This window comes from Camelus bactrianus, chromosome 16 (assembly GCF_048773025.1).
Source record: "Camelus bactrianus isolate YW-2024 breed Bactrian camel chromosome 16, ASM4877302v1, whole genome shotgun sequence".
Lineage (NCBI taxonomy): Eukaryota > Metazoa > Chordata > Mammalia > Artiodactyla > Camelidae > Camelus > Camelus bactrianus.
In genome coordinates this window covers 35,088,483-35,107,500 of record NC_133554.1, presented here as the reverse complement: position 1 = coordinate 35,107,500, position 19,018 = coordinate 35,088,483, and the positions used below count along the sequence as shown (strand labels likewise).

Genomic DNA, 19,018 nt, shown 5'->3' with positions numbered 1-19,018 from the left:
ACCTGGGAGGGCCCTGCAGGGTCCTGCTCGGTTTTGCTAGGCTCCCCACCCTGCATCAACCATGGCTCTGGCTCCCTCTCTTTCGTTGATTCATCCATTTGTAGATCTGGTACCGCTATGTGCCAGGCACAGTTCTAGGCTCTGGGTACTTCATCATGCACTGCCAGTGTCACCACGTTATGCCATGAAGGTCACCACCCCTTCAGGGTCTCTCAGCCTCTCCTGCTTAGCACTGTGTTGTCCAGACTCCTATGATCATAACAACTCCTGGGATACTTGATAAACACACGAGTGACCACGTCTCTCCCCTGGACATTGTGATTGTAGAAGCCTGGGTCCAGCCCTAGAACCAGTTTGCACTTGCTGTTTTGTTTTCTCTGGCTGATTCTTACATTCAAGCAAGTTCAGGAGCAAGTGTTCAAAGAACCCCAAGCAGTGGATATCTGGTGTGGTGCTTGCATGCGCGCATGTGTGCACACACGCACACACACACAGGTGAGCAGGCCAAGCCCTCTCCCAGCACAGCCCAGTGCCCTCTGGCCCCACTGGCATGACCTGCTGTGTCCCTCAGCCTCAAACTCACCAAAGCTAATGACAATCTTTTTTTTTCCTGATTTGCAAGTGATTAGTTTTAATTTGGGGACAATTAGAGGTAGAAGCAGGAAGCATCTGATCTTGATTAGAAGCAGGGAGATGGCCAGAGGCGCCCCCTCCCCCTGCCTGGCCCTAGCCTCCAGCAGATTCATTCATATATTCCATAGGTTGGTGCCGGGGAGCTGGCCTCTGTGCCCTGGAAAGAGGTGTGAAGCTTATCTGGGGGTGGCCAGAGGGCCTTGCCGCGCTCCCAGACACCTAGGGCCAGGCTGAGATGAAAAGGGAGGGCCTCTGTCCTGCGCCCGGCCTTGTAAGAGTATAGAATTGACATTCACTAAGCACCTACGATTTACCATGCCTTGCACTATGCAGCGCTGGTCCAGACCCAGTGTCTGCCCAGATCCCAATCCAGCTGGAAAGGGAAAAGCAAAAAACATGTGCCTGCCTTCTGGTGTTGGAGGTGGCTTGAAAGACCTCAGCGAAGGGACACATGGACCAGCATCCTGCCCCCTCAGGGAGCATTCCCAGAAGTGACTAATGAGACAGATTGTTGATCATATGCATCTCACACTCATACCAGGGCCAGACTCCCAATCAGTCAGAGCCAGAGCCGTACAGAGCAAAGCACTACCCTGGTGGTGGCAATGGAGGTATCAGGGAAGGCTTCAGGGAGGAGGTGATGCCTGAGTCGGGCATGGAAGGATGAGGGGATCCCTACACCCTACTCACTGTGCAAGTCTTCTCTTGGGTGCTGGTGGGTCCGATGCCCTTCTTTAGAGTGGGTTCCTTCTGAGGCCTCTCTCCTTTGCTTGTAGACGGCTACCTTCTCCCTGTGTCTTCACATGCTCTTCCCCTCTGTGTGTGTCTGTGTCCTAATCTCCTCTTCTAGGGACACCAGTCATATTGGGTTAGGGCCTGCCCATATGATCTCATTTTAACCTAATTACCTCTTTAAAGACACCATCTCCACAGTCACGTTCAGAGGTCCTGGGGGTCAGGACTTGCACATACCAATGTGGGAGGGGGACACAGCTCAGCCGGACCAACCCTGATCATGAGACATGATGAGACATAGAGAGCCCCTTCCCCAGGGAGACAGCAGCAGGGGAGCCCGACCCAAATGATTCCTGAGGCCGCAGGCTGTGTAGACAGAGGGAGAATCCGACTGCTGCTCCCGGGAGAGGGGAGGCCGCGGACAGGAGGGCAGTATTGTCTGGCCCGCAGGGTGAGCCGGGCCCAAACACAAGTCAGTAAGTGGAGCCTGGAGTCCGGGGAGCAGAGTGGGGCAGGCGAGCGGCAGGGGCGGCTGGGGTTCAGAACCACCTGTCACGGGCTGCCTGGTGTGGGGCCTGAGGGGCCGGCGTGTGCAGGCTGTGTGTGAGCACGAGTATGTGTGTGAGCACGAGTATATATGCACGCGCGCGTGTGTGTGCTCATTCCCTAGTCAGCCGGCATGTCCACCCCAGTCGCACCCCTGCGGCACGTCTCCCCCACCTCCGGACCTGGTCCGACCTTGGTTGACCCTCCCCTCCCCCACCTGTCTTCCTTCTGAGAATCTTCTAGCAGCTTTTCTATGTTTCATGATGCCTGGAGCTTAGAGCACCGTGGGAGAGGCAGACCAGCGCTCATGTGCACACACGCTTTCTCACATCCTGTCTCTGAGAATCTGACCTGCTGACAACACCACGGGTCTCATCTTCCTTCCCCAGCCCCCGCCACACCAACTGGTTCCAGGGCCTGCCCCACCTCCCCAGGGACACTGGGGCCCAGAAGTCAAGCAACTTCCTTTAGACTCTGGAGTAAGTGAGCCAGAGACTAGTGCTGGGGTCTCAGGGACACCCCCACCCCAGCTCCACCCACAGAGGTGACCTCAAGTGCGCCAGAGGGTAGACTGATTCATGGTGGTGATGGGAGTGCGTGCTGTGTGTCACGATGACATCAGTACAAAACTTGTAGTACCCTCATACCATCTTTTCTGGTCCTCTTCTCCGAATGCTAGTTTCTTAATATAAGTTGCTTCCTGCTTCAGAAACCCAGTCTTCTTATCTGCAAGGTTGCTGAGAGGGGTCAAGAGCCCTGAGCCCAGTGCCAGGAGCCCTCCCCTCATTGGCCACCCGGTCCACTCTGGGATGCCTCACTGAAGATGCACTTATCAGCCTACGGCTTCCCAGTCCGTGTCGGGCAGCTCATTCAGACAATTGTACTCATTCAGCAAAAATCTCTTGAGGGCAGAGGGGTATGTGCAAACACGTTTCCCCAGTCCCTTCCTCCATGTCCCTCTGAGTCTGCTGCCCATCTGGTGGCCCCACCCCCACTGTGCCTCCAACGGGTCCAGATGGCCAGCCGTGAGACTGGGATGGTGAGAGGGTCAAAGGGGACTAAGTGCCACTTAGCAACCTTTAGGGTCTCCTGGGGATGTAAGCGAGGCAGGGCTGGTGACGTCTGCATCCTGTCCCCCCAGCCTGAGCACGTACAGCTCACGGACAGCAGCATCCCTTCTCTGACCTGAGCGGGATGAGCACGGTGGCCGCTCCCCATCTCGGCTCAGTCCCCACAGGCCCTGAACATCCCACCCTTTGATCTTTCAGCTACCCTCAATGTCCCTGTGAGGGGGCTGATGTCACCACCTCTGTTCTAGAGCTGGAAACCGAGGCTCAAAATGGCAAGCAAGTTGCCTCATGAGTGTGGCAGGGAGCTGCCTTGACCTTGGGTTCCAAAGACTCTGTCTGTTTGCCTGCTTCCTGCTGCTTCCAAAGCAGTGACCTGGCTGCTGTGCCCTGGCTCGGGTGGTTACCTCGGATCCCACATGTGTGTCTGGGGGCAGCGTCCCCCAGACACCCGAGACACCTTCTCAGAGACTCCAGTGGTAACTGTCGGGCAGGGCTTCCAGGCACCAGCCAGGAAGGCTTTCTCATCTCTCCAAGCACCTTCCTATCCTCACCTGGGACTCAGTTGCCACCTCCACCCCACCGTTGGCAGCTGGCTTACCTTACAAGGCTACGGGGCACCTAGCGGGGAAGGGTAACCTAAGAACAGAGTCTGATGGTTAAAGCAGGGGCTTCCCAGAGGACCAGGGACCAGAGGTTCCCCCAGCTGGTCTTAAGGGCAGCTCAGGAGGGGCCCTCAGGCACTGTGACCAAGTGCCACTCCTCCTAGAACACCTAACCAAGAAGGGCAAAGCTCCAAGGAAATTCCCAGGAGTAGAGGTCACATCTTAGAGGGCTTCGTGGAGGAGGCAGCATTCAAGCAGGGCCTGGGAGGAAGATTTGAATTTGCATGTGTGCAGACAGGAAAGGAGAGAATTGAACGCAAAAGGCACAGCATGAGCTTAGGAGAGGTGGTAAGGCGGCGTCAGCAAGCACTAACTAAAGCCAGAAGTTGTGCGGTTATGCGGACAGCAGGGGCTTGGGAAGAGGGACGCTGGGCTGGGGAGAGGGGAGCCAGGAGCCTGTTGTAGAGGGCCCTGAATGCCACGCTCGGGCGCAAGGGGAGTTTGGATTTTATTCTGTAAGCAGAAGGAGGAGAGTCTTTGATAATACTTACACACGGTTTGCACTGTGTTGTGCGATTTACATAGAGCTTTCCTGATTCTCAAAAACAAAACAAATGACAACACAGCATCCTGTGAGACTAACAATCTTATTATGACCCTGATTTCAAGGCCTGAGGAACATGGCTCAGGGGTCTATGGAAAGATGCAGAACTGGTTCTCAAACCTCGAACCTCCACATCTTGGTCCTTCCTGTTCCTTGACAGTGTCCAACAGGTGTTGAGCTGGGAGTGAGGTATAATAAAGCCCAGTTTGTGTCCGAGAGAAACAAATCATTCCGGCTGCTATGGGGCGGAGGGGAGCAGGGGAAGGAGAAGATCTGGTTAGGCTGCTATGTTGTCATAGCAACATAGTGAAGCCAAAGCTGGAGCAGAAGCCTGGAGATGGAGGTCAGGGGCAGCCCGGGACAGACCAGAGAGCCAAGAGGCAGAATTGCTGGAATTTGGGGGATCCTGCGAGGATGGGGGCAGGGGCCAATAGAAGGGCAAAGTCAAGCCTGAGACCCCAAATCCCCGTGGGATCCCTGGGGACCCGGCACCATCTAAGGCAGCTGGAGCAGTGAAGACTTGGGTTCGAAAGCCAGGTGGCCCCAGGTTGGAATCCTACTGCTGGCCCCTTTCACTCATGGGACTCATGGACTTGGGTAAGTTATTTAAGCATCAGGCACCTTTCTTTGTAAGAAGTAAGAACAGGCTCTCAAAAAAGAGAAGTTACTGATAGAAAACTTGTTGAATCAATGGGGATCATAATAATACCCGGTTCAAAGGCTTGATCGGACGATCAAATAAGCTACTGCCTGTCATCATAATGCATGAATAAGAATTAAGTCTAATAGACAATTTTACATCGTTAAATACGTGCTGCCCTGTGCCATCCGTCATGGCGAGAGCGGACACCTCCTGCCTCAGCACCACAGTCTGCCCTTGGCCCCTTATGCACGGGACTTTGCTAAGTCCTCACAACAGCACTTTGAGGAGGAAACAGTTTTTATACTCCTTTTACAAATGAGGATGCCGGAGGATAAAACCAATTTAAAGCCTCACGACGCTTTGTGCCAGGATTAGCTTTACCCCGACGTCGCAGGTAAAGAAATGTATCGGCAGTGACAGGACAATTAACACACCAGCAAATGTGGGCTCCCCAGCTGGGAGCCCCGAGGATGGAGAGCCAGGCTGAGTGCTGCCCAGCTCAGAGCGGACAGCCCTGTGTGAGGGTGGGAGGCCGGGGTGCTCTGGGGTCCGAGTGCAGCCTCTCCTGAACACTCTGGGGTCTTTCTTCTCTCTGTCTGCAGCCTCTGGCCGCTCCCACCTGGCCAGCCCCAGTCCCCCGGGGCCGCAGGCCAGCCCACTGCTGCCGATCAGCTACCGCCTGTCACACACGCGGCTGGCCTTCTTCCTGCGGGAGGCGCGGCCCCCGCCACCCACAGTCACCAATGGCTCCCTGCAGCGCTCCGAACCCTTCGTGGTTTTCCAGACCAAGGAGCTACCCGTCCTCAACGTCTCCCTGGGGCCCTTCAGCACCAGCCAGGTGGTGGCCCGGGAGCTCCTGCAGCCGTCCAGCACCCTGGACATCCCCGAGCGCTTGACGGTCAGCTGGAAGGTGCGAGCCTTCATCGTCCACCCCCGCGTGCCCTCCTCGCAGCCCTTGGCCCAGGTGCTGTTCTATGTGGCCGGCCGGGACTGGGATGACTTTGGTGTCACCGAGCGGCTGCCTTGCGTCCGCCTGCACGCCTTCCGGGATGCCCGGGAGGTCAAGAGCTCCTGCCGCCTCAGCGGGGGTCTGGCCACCTGTCTTGTGCGGGCCGAGCTACCCCTGGCCTGGTTTGGGCCCCCTGCTCCCGCTGTGCCGCCCACCGCCCGCCGCAAGTCTCCGGATGGACTGGAGCCCGAGGCAGCCGGGGAGAATCAACAAGCCGAGCTCTACTACACGCTCCATGCCCCGGATGCGTCGGGGGGCTGTGGGGGTACCCGTCGGGGCACTGGGCCCGGAGCGGGGGCCCGGGCAGAGAGCCCGACCCAGCATCCCCTGCTGCGCATCGGGAGCATCAGCCTATTCCGCCCACCCCCCAGGAGGACCTTGCAGGAGCACAGGCTGGACAGCAACCTGATGATCCGCCTGCCGGACCGGCCCCTCAAGCCGGGGGAGGTGCTCAGCATCCTCCTCTACTTGGCCCCCAACTCCTCCTCTCCCTCCAGCCCCAGCGTGGAGCACTTCACTCTCAGGTAGAGGGGCAGAGGTTGGGGTCTGGCTTCCCTTCAAAGGTCAAGTGCACACCTGACCCCTTGTAGGGAGCTCGCCCAGACCTGTCCATCCAGCATCATAATCCCAGTAATTCCAGTTATCACCTGAGCACCTTCAGGAAGACAGCTCACTTACTTGAGCATCAGTGTCCTCCTCTGCTTGGGCCAAAAATGTCAGCCCCAAACTCCCTCTCACAGAAATGGTGTCATGGTCAAGAAGAAGTGTCCGTTTTCACAAGCGTGGATATCCAGAATGATAGAAATGGGGCTGGAAGGGCCCTTAGATGCTAGCGAGTACAACTCTCCCATTTTACAGATGAGGAGACTGAGGCCAAAGAGGAGAAATGGAGATCAGAGAGAGGCTCCTTGGCTGCTGGGAACCAAAGTATGAACAGGAGAGTGTCCACATATTAGGATATTCGTCCAATTCGAGAGTTAGGAGAAAAAAAAATTCAGGAGCCCCAGCTCTTTCTATACCCTGAGAAGGATACAGTTCACAAATTCAGAAATGCCTTAAATCTTAACACATCCCCACAAAATATAATGATGCCTCACAGCAGGAATCTGTGGTTTGAGCCATGTCGGGTAATTCTGAAGATACAGAAAAGACCCTACCAAAACGTTCCCCAGCAACCCAGCAATACTTGAGATGTGAAACATTACCATCAGCCCCCAACTTCTTTGAGTTAAGTATTGCCCTGTCTCTTGAATGTACTACCTTAAAGTTCAAATATTCTTGAAGAGGGTCCTACCTGATTCAGTAATTGATACCTGAATGTGAGTATGAGTTAAATCAGTTATCAGAGATCTTGGGTTGCGTTAATAGGAATAGAACCTGTAGAATCAGAGAGGTGATAATCATTCTGCTTTAGTCAGTGTTAATTGGAGCACAGCTGAAGTTTTGTGTTTAGAATAAGACACTACACCTATGTGCTCAGAGTGCCCAGAGGACGGTGACTAGGATATGGGTAACTTGAAACCACGGCAAAAAGCAACAATTGAAGGAAATGGAGATTTTAGGCCTAGAGAAAAGAAGACTCAGAGAACATCTGCTCACCTCCCCAGGTATCTGTAGAACTGTTACGATGGAGGAGAGTTGCCCTAACAGAACCTATGGCTGTTATATTTCAGCTATAAATGCTGGGAAGAGGTTTCTCCTTTGAGGGAATTTCTGAAAATGTAATGCGATGTGTGCAGAAATAGTGAGTCCCTTGTCACTAAGGTATGCAAGTAGAGGTTAGGCAAAGACCTGGCAGAGATCTAATAGAAGGGATTGCAGCTTCCAGTGAGGGCTAGAGGTTGGCACTACGTGATACCAGATTCCCCAAATTAGTTTCAAGCTTTGGGTCTCGGTAACTTACTCACCTGCTCCCCTTTCTCCCAGCCCAAGCCTAAGAGTGGCAGCCTTTGGACCCCAGGCTGACCCTCTCCCTCTTCCCCTTCCTGCTTTGTCCCAGGGTAAAGGCCAAGAAGGGCGTGACCCTCCTGGGGACCAAGTCACGGAGTGGCCAGTGGCATGTGACCTCGGAGCTGCTGACTGGGGCAAAGCACTCAACAGCCACCGTGGATGTGTCCTGGGCCCAGGGCACACCGCTGCCCCCCTGGTGAGCCAAAATAGCCCCTCTGCCCACCTCTTTGCAGGATGACACCTGGGAGGGGTGGGGGAACTTTTGATGGAGGAGGCCAGGCCGGCAGTTTCTGGGGACACTGGGGTCCAAGTGGGCAGGGCATCTGAGAAGGCATCAGAATTTCCTTCTGGGGAAGCTCAGAGGGCCCTGGGGTGGCAGGCTGCCTAGGAGGGCAAGGGTTCCCAGTGAGGCTTTTGGAGCTCCTGAAATGCTCCCAGCCCTTCCTCCTGGGCTCTCCTTCCTGCCACCACCGCACAGGGAGGGCCAGGGGCCCCTGGAGATCCTGCAGCTGGACTTTGAGATGGAGAACTTCACCAGCCAGTCGGTCAAACGGAGGATCATGTGGCATATCGACTACCGCGGCCATGGTGCCCTGCCTGACCTAGAGCGGGCGGTCACCGAGTTGACGGTCATCCAGAGGGATGTGCAAGCCATCCTGCCCCTGGCCATGGTGAGTGGGCTCACGGGAAGCGGACAAGCTCTGCGCTTGGTGGAGTAAGACAGCGGCCGCTCGGGGGCACAGAGGTGGAGCGGTCACCATGAAGAGGCTTCTCGGGGTAGGTTTTTCTGGAGGAGGTGGCCATGCAGCTGAGCCTTGAAGGTCACATGGAGAAGGGGCTCATATAGTCAGAGAAAATGAGGAGGGTGCTCTAGATGGGATCACGTGGGCAACGGTGCAGTGATGGGACTACGAATAGCTTGTCCAAAGGAGCCATGGATTTAGGAAGAGTGCAATGGAATGATTGTTTGGGACCAGCACAGGGGCATCTGGAATAGCCAGGAGGAAGCAGGGCCAGCCCAGGGTCCCATGAAATAGCCAGGCAAATGTGTTGGACGTTACCCCGTGAGTCCTGGGGAGCATGGGAGATGTTGAGAGGAGACAGGAGGAGCTTGGGGAAGGGATGTTTTCTGGCACCAGAGTGAGGTCGACCCTGAAGGCTACCGCAGGAGCCCAGGTGAGCAGGGCACCTGAGAAAGCACGTGAGGCTCGGTAGATGCATCTCTCTGCACATGTGTATGGGTGTCCCCACCAGAAGCACATGCATCTGAGGAGTCGGGGCAGCCAGGAGCCAGAGCCTTGGCTTTTGGTCCTGGGAGAGCAGGGGACCTCAAGCACCCCAGCTCAGCAGCACCCTGCCCTCCTCTCCTCCCCCAGGACACAGAGATCATCAACACAGCCATCCTGACTGGCCGGACAGTGGCCATCCCTGTCAAGGTCATTGCCATCGAGGTGACTGGCCTTGTTCTAGATGTCTCCGCCCTGGTGGAATGCGAGTCTGACAATGAGGACATCATCAAGGTGGGCTTCCTGGAGGTGGAGCCCCTGGGAAGAAGGCCTCAGACCTTTAGGAGGAGTGGGACCCCAAACCAGAGGGGAATTCACACCCCAGGCAGGTCCCCCTGGTAGCAAGAGGAGGGAAAGTGGCGGGAGGAGTCAGGGGAAGAGCTGCAGGCATCCCACGTCCACTCTGGATGAGGGGACATCCTGGAGGGCTTTCTGCAGAAATGCGAAAGAGCCCTTTTGGCAGGCCAAGGGGAGAAGGCAGCACTGACAACTTGAACTCAATCCAGCAAGTCATTATTGAGCCCCTGCTGTGTGGCAGACACCGGGCAAGACAATAGGGGGTGAGGGGTTGGGGGGGCTCAGAGACGTGCCCTAAACCCCGGGCACTGGTGACCAGATAGAGGAGATCCAGCCCAGGGAGGAAGCTTCCAGAAGCACATGAGTTAGGTCAGGAGTGAAGGTTGTGTGAAAGGACCCACTCCGGGAACACCCACCCCAACTCCTCCAACTCCCGAAGCCCCCATCCCTGAGCTTCTTCCCAGAGACCCCCCTCTGGGCCACAGGTCCTCCACAGCCAGCAAGCAGGACACCGATCTGACTTTGGCCCAATTTGCCACCTCCCCAGGAGGGCCTCCAGATTTCCCCTGGCTTTGGACAGTGGTCGGGTGAGATGCAGGGAGGAATCAGTGGAGCAGGCAGCAATGGGAGGCTGCCCAGCCCTGGTACCTGTGAGCTGTTGCCGTGCCAGCCTCCGGCAGGTGCCAGAATCAAATGATTAGACAACAGAATCTGTTCCCCATTCCTGCAAACCCTTCAGCGGAGGGCCCGGGACGTAGGTGTCTTCTCCTTCCCAGGGGCTAACCTGGAGCCTGTGCTCTTTCTCTCTCTCCACGCCCTTCTCTGGATTCCTCCAGGTCTGGGGAGTCCAAGGCTCACCTCATCCATCCCCTAATCCAGGAAGGATGTCCCCTGAGTGAGAGCCAGAGCAGATGGCTTGTTACCACACCCCCACGGCCTCCTGAGGGGTAGAAGCCTTGCCCAGGCCCGTGGGGCTGTCCACTGCTGGCAGGCTGGGACGGGGAGAAATGGGCCTGCTTCCAAGAGCCCTTACCCAGCACCTTCCTCTGCCACCCAGTCTCCCCCACCCCCACCCCCGCCCCAAAGCAGACCAGCAAAGAGTCACTGTGGCTTAGATACCAAAGGGAATTAGCGTAGATTCTGCATGGAATGTGTTTCCGTTCTCAGTGAAATACCCTCCGGTTCCTTCTGGAGTTTGCCAACACTCTAAATGGAATTTGCCAGCCTTCAGATGGAATCCTCTGCCTTATGAAGTGGGAAATGAGCATTTCTGGCAGGGCTGCTGTCCCACTTTCCTCCACCCACCCCCTGAGATGATTAAGAGAGCTCGCAGGAGTTTGGGATGGTCAGGAGACCGTCCCCAGAGATAAGCCACAGTCCCAGCACCCTCCCCACCCCCACCAGAACCTTCAGGGTGTCCTCTGCCCACAGGCTGTCCGAATGACCCTCCTCCAAACACAAGGATGTGCATGTACTCCTGGGCATGTACCAGTAAGTGCACCTAAGTGCACTGCACCCAGGATTCACTCCAGGTGTGCCAGGTGTGTATGTGGGCACTTACATGTATACCCGAAGTATTGGCAGCGATACCTCCGTGATGGGCACAGGTATCCACCAAGATGTCAGCGAGCATATGCTTATCCAGGGAACTTCTAAGAATGCAAGGTGGTGTCCAGGTGGACATGCATTTGCAAAAGCTGTACCCACTCGTGGCAGTGTATGGGCTTAGGGTTCTCTGGACCTGAAATTTCCTCTCCCTTACCGTCACCTCCAACCCTGGCTGGAGCAGCCCCCCTCCCTGAAATTAACCAGCTGTCCATCTGCCTGAGGCAACAGGGCCAGAGGGAGGAGCGGTGGGTCTGACCCTCATCCCCACTCCCTCCACCTCTGCCTCCTCCCTGCCCAGTCACATCATGCCCCAGTGTCCTGCTCAGAAGAGGCTACCGGTGGAGGACTCTACCCACCAGATACCTGCTCCAGAGTCCAGGCAGTCATGCTGGGGAGGGGAGCCAGCCCAGGGGACCCTTGGCCTGAGGATCCTCAAAGCTGTGGTCTGGCACATCAAAAGCAGCCCCTTATAAAAATATTTGTACATTGGCTCCTTGCCAGGCAGCAGAAACCTCCCACAGAGGCCACTGAGAGCTGATCCCTGGAGAAATGGAGTAGAAGCTGACCCCTTCCAGAGGAATTAAATGAGGGACCTTCTCCCACCTGGCCCCTCCACTTCAGCCTCCTGTGATTAGCACTTTCTCTGTCCAATAGCCTCTGGCCCTCCTTGTCAGACAGAGGTCCCCTGCACTGCCCCACAGGATGACCTGTAGGGCAAGATAGGACAACCAACCTCTCTCCCCCTCTCCAGGTATCCAGCAGCTGTGACTATGTGTTCGTTAGTGGAAAGGAGTCTCGCGGTTCCATGAACGCCAGAGTCACCTTCCGCTATGATGTCCTCAACGCCCCCCTGGAAATGACAGTCTGGGTGCCCAAGCTGCCCCTGCACATCGAGCTCTCGGATGCCCGCCTCAGCCAAGTGAAGGGGTGGAGGGTACCTATCCTTCCCGACCGGAGGTATAGCCCCTCCACACACAGCAGATGCTGGGGATACTCATGGGTGACACAATGTTGGCACATGGTCTGATCTGCATGTGTGTATAAGGCCCTGGGTGGATGCAGTCTGCAGGTTGGTCATGCAATCAACAAATGTTTATTGAACAGCTATTGTGTGCCAGGCACTGACGGGCGCTTTAGACGGGTAAATGTGGCCATTTCCTGACCCAGCCAAGCTCTGGGTCCATCAGGGAAGCCATCTTATAAATGCCACAGAGCATGGTGGATAGGAGAAGCCCTGTGTTCTGGGAATCAAGTGGCACAAAGGAAAGAACCACCTCTTCCTCCAGGAGAAATCAAAGCAGGCTTCCTGGAAGAGGTGAATCCTGAGCTAAGTCTTCAAGGATGAGTAGAAAGGAGCTGGTTGGGGAAAGAGGGTGAGAGCAGTCAAGCAGCAGCAGTCAAAATGGAGCATAAACACCAACACAGGTGCACACCTGTACACACATGCCCCAGCCTGGGTACACCAGGGGCACGCTTGTGAGTATATCAAGCAGGTACACGGTGACTCACACTGGACTCCCTCACCAGGATACAGGCTCACACACCTGAGTGCCCATCTGTGGGGCAGGTCCGAGTGTACTCAGCACACTCCTCTCACCCACTCATCGCTGCTGGAGAGCAAAGCCAGCAGGCAGAAGAACTGCAGGCGCGGCAGGCAGCTAAGAGCGGGAAGCGGGGCTGGAGAGAGAAGCAGGCAGCCTAGCAAAAGCGGAGCTCTGTTCACTGCTGCAGAGGTTTGGAAAAGCAAGGCGGCATAGACCAGAGCCTCTAGAACCTTATTGTGCACACGGAGAGCCAGAAGTTCCCGTTAAAAGGCAGATTCTGATTCCATGAATCTGGGGTGGGTCCTGTGAGCCTGCATTTCAGACCAGCTCCTGGGTGATGCTGGTGCTGCTTAGAGTAGTGAGGACGTAGTGAACTCTGAAGCCAGGTGCCTGGGTTTAAATCCTGACTCTGCTATTTGCTAGCTGGGTGACCTTGGGCTACTTACAAAAAAAAAAAAAAAAAAAAAAAAAACTCTCTGGGCCTCAGTTTCCTCAGCTCTAAAATGGGCATGTTAGCATTTGCCTCCGAGGACTGCTCTGAGTATTAAATTAGTTAAAAGAGCCCTCTGCATGAATGAATATTCTGGTGGTTTGATCCTTCGGAAGCACTAGCCATGCCCTGGCCACACCCTTCTCTCTCCAGAGCACCCTTTCCTGATTTTTGTATTTTGAGCAATCTGGGTAGGCTGAGAATTTCCCAAATTGTCAAGTCCCGGTTCCCTTTCACTTGCCAGCTTCCCCCTCCATTTCTCTCTTTCCTCTCGCATTTTACTATGAGCAGCAAGAGGCGGCCAGGCCACACCTCCCACACTCTGCTTGGAAATCTCATCAGCTAAATATCCAAGTTCATTGCTTCCAAGTTCTGCCTGACGCACAGCTGTAGGACACGATGCTGCTAAACCTCCTGGCACTTGAGCAAGGGTCGCCTTAGCTCCATTTCAGAGCTGAGCACAGGGCCCAGCACATGCCTGGTGGTGAGAAAGTGGTGGCATTTGCTAGGATTTGATGCCAGCTCTTCGCAAGTGTGGGTGCAGCCAAGCAGGGGTGGAGGGGGACATGGGAGGGTCAAGGTACCTTTCTAGAGAGGAAAGCCTGAGACGCCGGGCTCCAAGCTTGGCAGAGACAGAGGGAATGAGCCAGGGAAAGGTTTGTTGTTGGCACAGCTTGTACCCAAGGGTGCTGGGGAGGGGATGGCAGGGCTGGGGGAGGGAGGGGCTTGTGCGGGTCAGAGCCAGGGTGGGAGCCCTGATTCCAGGCCTCCCCAATTCAGGTCAGCCCGGGAGAGTGAAGATGAGGACGAGGAGGAGGAGGAGCGGCGGCAGAGCGCGAGCCGCGGCTGCACCCTGCAGTACCAGCACACCACCCTGCAGGTTTTCACCCAGTTCCACACGACATCGTCAGAGGGCACCGACCAGGTGGTCACCATGCTGGGCCCGGACTGGCTGGTGGAGGTCACCGACCTGGTCAGCGACTTCATGCGGGTGGGGGACCCCCGTGTGGCCCGCATGGTGGACAGCAGCACGCTGGCCGGCCTGGAGCCAGGCACCACCCCTTTCAAGGTAGGCACAAGGGGCGTGCCGGGACCCTCATCCACATGTGGACAGAGGACACAGACGTTCTTGGGACAGGATTTCTAGGGCCTTGGCTTGAGGGAGCAACCCCCAAGTGCACTTTCTTCCCCACCTGCCTTTTTGCCTGAAATCAAAGGTCAAGGCCCTTTAACTTCACCCTGACGAGGGTGCTCCCTCCAAGCCTCATCCGCCCCTACCAACCTTGCATCACGCAGTGTGGTCCCTGAGAGCAGGTATGGATGAGGAGGGGAAGCAGGTGGGAGGGCTCAGCCAGCCTAGAGGCCAGGAAAGGGAATTTGGTAGCTCTAGGAACTCAACTTTGACCTTCCTCCTTGACAACTGGGTGCCTGGGTGGATATCATCTACCTAAGAGATTGTAAGTAGTGAGCCATGGGCTGAAATCTGCCTGCGGACTTATTTTGTTTGTAAAACAATTGATCCAACATTAAAAAATTGAAAGGTCTCATTTTTTAAAAACGTAAGCTTCTGGTTTTAGAAAATACGAATCTGGTAATACTGGGTCTGCATTCATGCTTGTCAGTTATCAGCTGGAGTCAGTACTGGTGCCTGTTTTTTTTTTTTTTTTTTACAGGAGCGTAAGTTCTCCCCTTTGCCCCAGTCCCCACCACTCCCTTTCATCTCCCTGACACTGAGGCTGACCACCAGTTGCTATTTATCAGTGTGCGAGGGCTCTTATTTTCTTCCAGATCAACTCACCTCTCTCATTTGTGTTTCATGCCTGGCTCCTAGGAGCCCTTGACCCTCGCTTGGCCTCAGGACCCTGGTTCCCATTGCAGACCTAAGGCAGAGCCCAGGAGTCCTGCCTCCCAGCCTGCCCCACCCCCAGGCCTCTCTTCCAGTAGCACTAATGTTGCAGAGAAAACAGCTCAGCCTTACAGCTCAGTTGTGACAGCAACCTGGATCAGGGCGAGAGACCAAGCAGCACTCGGAGAGTTGGAGGACTCAGTTTTACCATGCCAGCGGGCCCAGAGGAGTTAACACTCCAAGCTCTGGCCCCAGCTATAGGTTTACACCAGGTTGTATAGGCTGCCAGTTTACACATTGCAACAGCATATGCAAATGAGGTATAACAAAAGTTGACTAATTAGGAATAAGCTTTGTAGAAATGGACCAGTCAGGAGGGAGAAAAATAACCAATCAGGAGTGAGGGAAATGGACCAATCAGGAGTGAGAGAAATAACCAATCAGGAGTGAAGGAAATAACCAATCAGGAGTGACATAAGGGAACCAATAGAATTTTAGGGGTAAGTAAGCCGTTTCAGAGGCAAAAAGTGAGATAGAGGCTCTGGGCCAGGGAACCGGTTGGTGCTGGCAGGAGAGTAGGGGCCCTGCCGGGGGGTCCTGCCTGTCTCTTTATGGGGCTTCCCGCCTCACTAAGATTCCTCCCTGGTTAGGGATTTGGGGGGTACTGCTTTCCTGGCTTTCACCCACCCGCGCCCTGCTCTGCCTCAGGTGGTATCCCCGCTTACGGAGTCGGTGCTCGGAGAGACGCTGCTGACAGTGACAGAGGAGAAGGTCAGCATCACACAGCTGCAGGCCCAGGTAGTGGCCAGCCTCGCCCTCTCCCTACGGCCCAGTCCTGGGAGCAGCCACACCATCCTGGCCACCACGGCTGCCCAGCAGACCCTCAGCTTCCTCAAGCAGGTAACTGGGTGCCGAGCCAGCCAGCCTCGGGGCTTGAGGTGTGGAAGAGGACTGGCAGGCTCTGGCCGTGAGTCTTCCAAATTACAACTGTGATAATGGAAGATCTTTCTACCCTTCGTGCCCTGCACACCTGCCCCACCCCACCCCCCTGCCATCTGCACAGGGAGTCTGGCCAAGGTCTGGCTTCCTGCACCTGCCATCTTGAAATGCTCCTGCCGAGGGGTCCCCCTCCTGGCTTCCCAGAGGGCCCGTCACCTCTGCCTCCACCCCCAGGAATTAACCTTCATCCATCTCTGGAGCCCCCAGTAGAGCCCACCACAGACAGAGAAGGGCACTGGCTACAGGACAAAGGTGGAAAGGTTACATGTAGAGGCTTGAGCAGGGAGGAGGTGGGCACTGAACACTGAGCCAAGAGTCAGGACACAGGAGTCCTCTGCCCCAACTTGCTTCGTGATCCCAGGCAAGTTGCTCGTCTCTGGGTCCTGCGTCCTCATCTACAGGGAGGGCAGTTCTCAGAAAGTTTAACAGAGGCAAAGGCTGCAGTGGGGTATGCCTGTATTCTCAATCTTCACGTGTCTGTTGGGGGTGATCCCAAGGTGAGGCAGGGACATAGGGTCCTGCAGCCGAAGGGATTTGAGCTAGATCCAAGGCAGAATTTACCATCAGCTCATCAAGGGGGGAAGGGCCAAGTGGGCAAGGAGATTCTCAGGGCAGTACGAGGCCATAACCTGCCGTGTGACTACCCTACCACCTCCAGAGAACTCCCACTCAAACAACTGTTCCTGAACACCTGCCATTTGGCAGGCACTGTTCCAGCACTGGGAATACAGCAGGGAGCCAGAGTGCCTTGGCCCTGGCCCTCACTCAGGATATAGCAGGAAACCCAGCAGGACTAGTTCTCTGACTCTTGTCCTCTCCTCCTCCTCCAGGAAGCCCTCCTGAGCCTCTGGCTCTCCTACAGCGATGGCACCACAGCCCCGCTCTCCCTCTACAGCCCTCGGGACTACGGGCTGCTGGTGAGCAGTCTAGATGAGCGGGTGGCCACAGTGACCCAGGATCGTGCCTTCCCACTGGTGGTGGCTGAGGCTGAGGGGGCAGGAGAGTTGCTCCGTGCGGAGCTCACCATCGCTGAGAGCTGCCAGAAAACCAAGCGCAAGAGTGTGCTGGCCACGACCCCCGTGGGCCTGCGGGTGCACTTTGGGCGGGATGAGGAGGACCCCACCTATGACTACCCCGGCCCCAGCCACCCAGGGCCCGGCGGGGGTGAGGATGAGGCCCGGGGAGCTGGTCCGCCAGGCACACCAGGACCCCCACCTGAGGCCCCGGGCCGGGGCACGGCCAGCCCAGCTGTGCCACCCACAGAAGACTTCCTGCCGCTGCCCACCGGCTTCCTGCAGATGCCGCGGGGGCTGACGGACCTGGAGATCGGCATGTACGCGCTGCTGGGCGTCTTCTGCCTCGCCATCCTCGTCTTCCTCATCAACTGCATTGTCTTCGTGCTGCGCTACCGGCACAAACGCATCCCGCCCGAGGGCCAGACCAGCATGGACCACTCTCACCACTGGGTGTTCCTGGGCAACGGGCAGCCGCTGCGGGTGCAGGGGGAGCTGTCGCCTCCTGCCAGCAACCCAATGGAGACTGTGCCGGCCTGCTGCCACGGCGATCACCACAGCAGCGGCAGCTCGCAGACCAGCGTCCAGAGCCAGGTGCACGGGCGGGGCGATGGCTCTTCCGGCGGCTCCGCCCGGGACCAGGCCGAGGACCCCGCCAGCTCACCCACCTCCAAGCGCAAGCGGGTCAAGTTTACCACCTTCACCACGCTGCCCTCAGAGGAGCTGGCCTATGACTCGGTGCCCGCCGGCGAGGAGGACGAGGAGGACGAAGAGGACCTGGGATGGGGCTGCCCAGATGTGGCGGGCACCACACGGCCCACTCCACCCCCTGACCTGCACAATTACATGCGCAGAATCAAAGAGATTGCGTAAAGGTGCCATCTCCCCATGGAGTGGGCTCTGTGGGACGCAGCCAGGACCCTGCTCACACTAACACGGGCCAGCTTAAGTGGATTTTGTACTCTGGCCCATGCAGCTTTGTTCCTCCCAGAGAGCCTCCTCCCACCGGTCCTTCCTCCCCTCCTCACACCCTACCCTCCTCTGCCCCAAAGGTGGAGGCCGCCTTCCTTCCTCAGGAGCTTGCTAAGAGGAAAGCAATCCCAACTCTTGTTCTACCCTTGTCAAACCTCCTCCCATTTTAGACAACCCCCCTGCCCCAAGAGTGAGGCAAGGAGGCCAAGCTTGGGCCAAGGGCCCACACAGTGCCCCGCCCCACCCCCCATATCCCCTGTCTTCCCCTTGTGCGGGGGCAGGGTTCCGGGGGGTCTTGTGTCACAAGCTGCACAAAGACTTTTCTCAAACCACTATTCAGGGATTTCTGTCCTGCAGGGTGGGGAGGCGGCGGCTGCCTGCCCTGCCAAGGATCTTGCTGTGGATAAAACATTTGAAAGGGGTGAAGGATATCTGTAGCATCTGCTGGCTTCTGGGTGCCCCCCAGTCCCTTTCCAGGACCTGGGAGCTGACTCTACCGAGGGGTCTGGGGCCAAGCCCACCACCTTCCTGGATCTCAGGACTCCATCCTCTGCTCCCCAGGGCTGTGGGCAGGCCCTCAAGGGTGGAGAATCCTCAGTCCACTCCCAGAGTACTGTGCTCTGGGCATCTGGGAGCCCTGGATGCCTCCCGCCCACCCCCCAGCAAGGTCAACACTGCGCCTTAGCCGCCCCTCCAGCTCCGCTGACCACGCCTTCCTCTCTGCAGGGGCAGCCACTCATCCCCACACCAAGCAGAATCTGGTGGGAGGGGAAGAGGGCACCAGGCAATGCTGGAAAGGACCCTGGGATGGGCAAGGCAGAAGGGAGCTGGCGTCTCCCCTACCCCATCCCACAGCCACCCTTCTCGGGTTCTACCCACCACTGTGTCAGATTTTTCTTAAATAAATGGAGATGACCAGACTTGGGGTGGGAGCAGCAGCTCCCGGAGAATGAACAGACAGTACATGGTGACTGGCTCTGTCTCTTCCTTGCGTGCAGATGCACGCAGACACACACACACACACACACACACAAACGCAGAGGTCATGCTAAATGACAAGAGATAAAAACACAGCTGAACAAACTGTGGTCTTGCTCTTCCTCCTGCAACATCTGGGTCCCTTTAGACCCTCTGGTGCTGAAGGGGATGGAAGATTCACTAACCCAGAAAT

The 19,018-nt window shown here is 56.5% G+C and overlaps 1 protein-coding gene across 2 annotated transcripts in view; it reads left to right on the top strand.

Annotated features, from left to right (window-relative positions):
* The window catches only part of TMEM132E (transmembrane protein 132E), a 52,268-nt gene extending 33,467 nt beyond the window's left edge, over window positions 1–18,801 (top strand). The window contains exons 1-9 of one of the 2 annotated variants that reach the window (XM_045506944.2): window positions 1–4,787; window positions 5,436–6,366; window positions 7,842–7,988; window positions 8,271–8,463; window positions 9,169–9,312; window positions 11,735–11,940; window positions 13,798–14,086; window positions 15,572–15,763; window positions 16,693–18,801. The exon at window positions 1–4,787 is cut by the window's left edge and continues 5,503 nt beyond it. In XM_045506944.2, the coding sequence (XP_045362900.2) occupies window positions 4,769–4,787; window positions 5,436–6,366; window positions 7,842–7,988; window positions 8,271–8,463; window positions 9,169–9,312; window positions 11,735–11,940; window positions 13,798–14,086; window positions 15,572–15,763; window positions 16,693–17,748 (3,177 nt within the window). In that variant the 5' untranslated portion in view covers window positions 1–4,768 and the 3' untranslated portion in view covers window positions 17,749–18,801. The remainder of the gene's footprint in view (window positions 4,788–5,435; window positions 6,367–7,841; window positions 7,989–8,270; window positions 8,464–9,168; window positions 9,313–11,734; window positions 11,941–13,797; window positions 14,087–15,571; window positions 15,764–16,692) is intronic. The other variant, XM_074343039.1, reaches the window with a different exon arrangement.
* The last annotated feature ends 217 nt before the right edge of the window (window positions 18,802–19,018 follow it).